The sequence below is a fragment of the Pundamilia nyererei genome, unplaced genomic scaffold (assembly GCF_000239375.1).
Source record: "Pundamilia nyererei isolate P.nyererei 1_Seehausen unplaced genomic scaffold, PunNye1.0 scaffold03438, whole genome shotgun sequence".
NCBI classification, from domain to species: Eukaryota; Metazoa; Chordata; class Actinopteri; order Cichliformes; family Cichlidae; genus Pundamilia; species Pundamilia nyererei.
The window spans coordinates 2086-6920 of NW_005190839.1; the positions used below are offsets into that span (position 1 = coordinate 2086).

The 4835-nt window shown below is 47.4% G+C and overlaps 1 protein-coding gene across 1 annotated transcript; it reads left to right on the forward strand.

Moving 5' to 3' along the window:
• Positions 1–262: 262 nt before the first annotated feature.
• LOC102206853 (tRNA-splicing endonuclease subunit Sen2-like) lies at positions 263–4611 on the forward strand. The gene is made up of 8 exons (XM_005755809.1): positions 263–591; positions 2369–2435; positions 2526–2565; positions 2656–2916; positions 3242–3350; positions 3431–3505; positions 4279–4329; positions 4419–4611. The coding sequence occupies exons 1-8, from the start codon at positions 427–429 to the stop codon at positions 4590–4592; spliced, it is 942 nt and encodes a 313-aa protein (XP_005755866.1). The 5' UTR covers positions 263–426; the 3' UTR covers positions 4593–4611.
• The last annotated feature ends 224 nt before the right edge of the window (positions 4612–4835 follow it).

A 4835-nucleotide genomic window follows, 5' to 3' on the forward strand; every position in this document is an offset into this window, starting at 1 on the left:
AAGGGTTATGATGTGGAGAGGTCAGTTCTGCAGAATAGATTGAAGGAGCGGGGAATTGGGGAATTTAATCTGAAGAGTGTGTTGGAGGGTAGTAGGGCACAGGTGAGGGAACTGGTGGGGTTTCTGAAGGCTATAGGTGTTTATGACAGAGTGTAGGGTTGTTGTTGTTTTTTTTTTTTGATACAGCTTGTGAACTCACTGTCTGACCCATACTCCGGAACAGTAGGAGGCGGTAATGCTCCTTTGCGTTGGTTGCCAACTGCCGTTAAACACAAAGAAGAAGAACTGGGGCTGGAACTACACGGAGGAGACCGACAGTTCCTGTCGGACAGAGATTCGGTGAAGCCACAGCCAAACAAACCGCGCGGAGGCTAACAACTAGCAGTGCCAAACCCGCAGTCCCGGCCCGGTTCGACCCCAGGCAGCATGTACGCGGACTTCCGGGCTCCCCGGCGCCGCCTCCGGGTCACGGAGGAGTTCGAGGCTCCGCTGCCGCTCAGCCCGCGCGAGAGGAGCCACTTCCAGGCAGAGCTCCTCAATCAGCACGTGCTGGTCTGTGATCCGGAACACAGCCAGAAGATCCACGACCAGGTCTGACCACACCCACCTCACCTGAGCCGCGCGTGAGAACACGGGCACAGACGGTCACGGGGTCCGTGTAGTGACCATTAGACACAACCTGGGGCGGAAACAACATATCAAACAAGCACATATTGCCTTGTTTGCCTTAGAAAATTTGGATTGATGTATACGAGGTTTAGCCAGTAAGATTAGTAAATGAATCAAATAAACGTCGTTTGCTTTATTTCCAGGGTCAAAAAAGCCAAACAATATTTTCCATAACAGAGAGAGCGGTCAGAATAGATCATAGAAACAACAAAGGCACAGAAATCGTGCCAGGAGAGATAAAGAACATAAACAAAGACACGTGAGGAATCTCTTCTTTCTGACAGGAAACAAAATGAACAGTTAGCATCAGTCTTTTTTATATCCTACAAGAAAAGTTCTGGTGGGGTCAAAACAATGAATGATTTTTATTTGATTTTAAAAGGAATTTTCTTGACTGTGTTGGCTAACAGGAGTTTTCTATGGTAAGGTCCAAATTTTCTTCCACTCCAGGTCCCAGTATAATTAATTATTCCAGTGAGCACCGGCCGCTGGGACACAAGTTGTGTCTTTCTGAAATAGAGTTGGTTTGTCGCTGGTCCTGGTGTCGAGCGCACAATTTGACGTCACATCCTGACCAGCAGGTGCAGTGTGTGAGGTGCATCAGCAATTTGCTGCCGGAGGTTTCTTCCTGTTAAAAGGGAGTTTTTCCTTCCCACTGTCGCCAAAGTGCTGCTCATAGGGGGTCATATGATTGCTGGGTTTGTCTCTGTGTGTATTATTGTACATCTACTGTACAATATAAAGCACTTTGAGGTGACTGTTGTTGTGATTTGGCGCTGGATAAATAAAATTGAATTGATGCACTTATGACTAAATCAGAATCCTTTATTAATAAGAGTAAGAACAATAAAAGACTCAACTAAATTAAATATATAAATTAAATACAATATATTACAAAGTCACAAAAAATAAGAAATAGCACTACTAAACAAAGAGCTCAATGATAAATATCCAGATTATTACAGAGATTAAATATACATGATTGACATTTTTCACTCTAACCTGTAAAACGTTGTTTTCACTGGAGGACGTACAAACACTGTAACTACTCCACCATGTGTGTGTATTAGATGGAGGTGCACAGAGATGGCCACAGGCAGGAATGACTTCTTGTGTCATTCAGTGGTGCATTATGGGTAATCTCAGTCTCCCACTGAGCGTGTTCCTGTGATTGGCCAGCACGTCATGGAGTGGGTGGGAGAGATTGTCCAGCATTGTCTTTGTCTTGGACAACATCTGCCTCTCAGACACCATCCTAACGGAGTCCAGCTCCGTCCCCACAGCATTACTGGTCTTGTGATCAGTTTATTCAGTCTGTTGGCGTCTGCGACCCTCAACCTGCTGTCCCAGCATGCAACAGCACATAGGATAGCGCTGACCACAGCAGGCTCATAGAAAATCCTGAGCATTGTCAGACAGATGTTGAAGGACCCCAGAGGTTCTGGCCCTTCCTGTAGAGAGCAGAGGTGTTTAAAACCCAGTCCAGTTTATTATCAGTGTGTACTCTGAGGGATTTATAGTCCTCCACAGCGACGCCCTGGACTGAAACAGGGCTCAGGTTTTAGAGATGACAATCATTCATGTGTGCTCACAGCTCAGCCAATCAAATTGGAAAGAGGCTTAGTCCCGCCCACGGCTCTGCCTGTATCCACCTTAGTGCAGCCAGGTGCTGACAGCTGAACACCTGTGCTCTTTTCAGGGTTACTTTGGTAAAGGGGTTCTGTCCAGATCCAGACCGGAGCACAACATCTCCAACCAATGGGAGCGTGAGTTTACACCTGCACAATGACATCATCTCCGGCCTCCTCCAATCAGAGCTGCTCTCTGGAGTCAGCTGGTCTCTGTTTCTGTTACAGAACACGAAGGCGTGTTTCTACCTGTGGTCTCACAGGCCAGGTTAGTGACACCACTTCCTGTCTATATTCTTAATCACACCACTTCCTGTTGTCGTTTGCTCACACAGTGATGTCACCTCTTACCTCACAGGTATGAGGAGCTGCTCAAGTGGGTGGGGTCAGCTCTGTCTGCTCAGGGATGGGATGAAGAGCCCGTTCATCAAACCCTGCTCAGGCTTTCTCAGCCAATACAAATGGAGGATGTGAGGAACCAGATGGGAGGGGAGGGGGAGGCAGAGGAGAACGGTGAAAGGGGGAAGGAGGAGCCGGAGCAAGAAGGAGGAGTCAGCCCCCAGATGAAGAGGTCAAGACGGGGGTCAGAGGTCGAGCCGGAGGCCAAGAGAAGCTGCAGGTAGTGTTTTGTTTCACTGCACCCAGGGTCCATTTAAAAATCAGTCAATTTTAGATTCTGCTTCCTTTACCTGACAAACATGAGAGGACAAATAAAACCTAAAACGAAAACACTATGTCATTGCTTCTTCGGCTGAATTTGGCCGATTATCGTCAGTAATTTGACTCTAAACATCTGTGCAGGCAGACAATGGCATTCAAGCCAAAGTTCATAAACGGGTCCATGTGGTTTCTCCTCTATGGCTCTCAGCACAGTCAGGTGGTCTAGGTTTATTCAGATGATGCAGTTCAGTTTGTGTGAACCAGTTCTCTGTGAACACCTCCAGCTCAGAACAGGACTCCGACTCCAGTTTGGACTGTGATCCTGACTCGGATCCTGATCCTGCTCCTCTGGTTCCTGGTCCTGGTTTCCTCCTGGTGGTCTCTGACAGTGAGGTGGGTCTTCATGGTGGAGGAGAAAAACAGTCCAGCAGAAAGCTGGAGTTAACATCTGATCACTGTGTATGTACACGCAGACTGGAGGCGGGGTCAGGGAGGTGAGGCGGACACCGTTCTTTCTCTCCGAGTACCTGCAGCTCAGTCTGGAGGAGGTAATGCATCGTTTTTCTCATGTAGTCGTGTTTGACGTGTGTGTGTGTGTGTGTGTGTGTGTGTGGGGGGGGGATTTCCAGTTGAGAAAACAGCTGTTTAAGTAGAACTTCAGGTTTAGGTGTTCAGATATTGTTTTTCTTCTTGTTTTTATGTCATGCTAACATAGCTGTGTCGCTAGCCACCACGTAGCACATCATCATATACCAGCTAGTCCAACTTCAGTAACCCTACAAACTGCTGCTTAGCTTTCTGTCTTCATTTATGTCTGAAGTGACAGCAGAGCTGTACGTTTGAATCTCTGTCAGAACATGCTATATCATGTTTAGGTGGAAGCTAGCGAGCTAACTTCCTGCTAACTTCCTGCTAACTTCTAACTCTGCTAAACTTCATAAATTCTGTTTTCATGGATGCCTGGATGTTAAACTTCATTGTTACAGCTGGTAAAGCAGCAACGCTGATCATTTTATTACAGATGAAAGAATTTAGACACCTCCACGATGACAGCATCATCCACTCCCACAGGTAGATAATGGTGATGGTTGTCTGAAGGTTGTGTGGTTTCAGGCTTTCAGCTGCACTGAGCAGGTTTCACAGTTACTTCCAGGGGTGTCAGACACACAGCAGGTCCTACATTACCAACAATCCTCAGCTCCGTCAGGTTTGACAGCAGTGAGCTCCTGCTCCACCTGAACAAGCTGAGATGTCAGTGAGGTGTTCAGAGCTGCTGTTGGGGTCACAACAGGTTCAGCTTCTTTGTCTGTGTCGCCCTCAGGCCTTCTTCCTGGTCTACAGTCTGGGCTGCCTGTCCGTCTACCAGCAGCAGGTAACTGTCTCTCTCTCTCCGCCTCATGTGTTTCACTCAAAGCTCCTCCCACTCTGACCTTATTGCTCTACTAACCTCTAATTGGTCAGGAACCCCTGTCCATCGTGCAGCTGTGGAGGACGTTTCGGTCCCTGCGTCCTGATTTCATCAGCTCCTATGCAGTCTATCATCACTTCCGCAGCAAGGGGTGGGTCCCTAAAGGAGGGGGCGGAGCCAAGTATGGCGTAGACCTCAGTAAGACAAACACACAAACACTTGGGTAGGGGTTGCTATTAGGGCTGGGCGATATCATACCGTTCACGGTAATACCGGTATAATGTTAGGCAACAATAAGAAAATGAAATATCGCGATAGAATTTGGGTAAAACGCACATGCGCAGTGCCTTTGTTTTCATACGCACATGGCCGAAAAAGCACGGCAGATCTTTGAATAAAACCGATGAACCAGAATTGGTTTGTAAAAATGGTGCCACTTCAGTGATGTGGAACTGGTTTGGTGTTTGTCC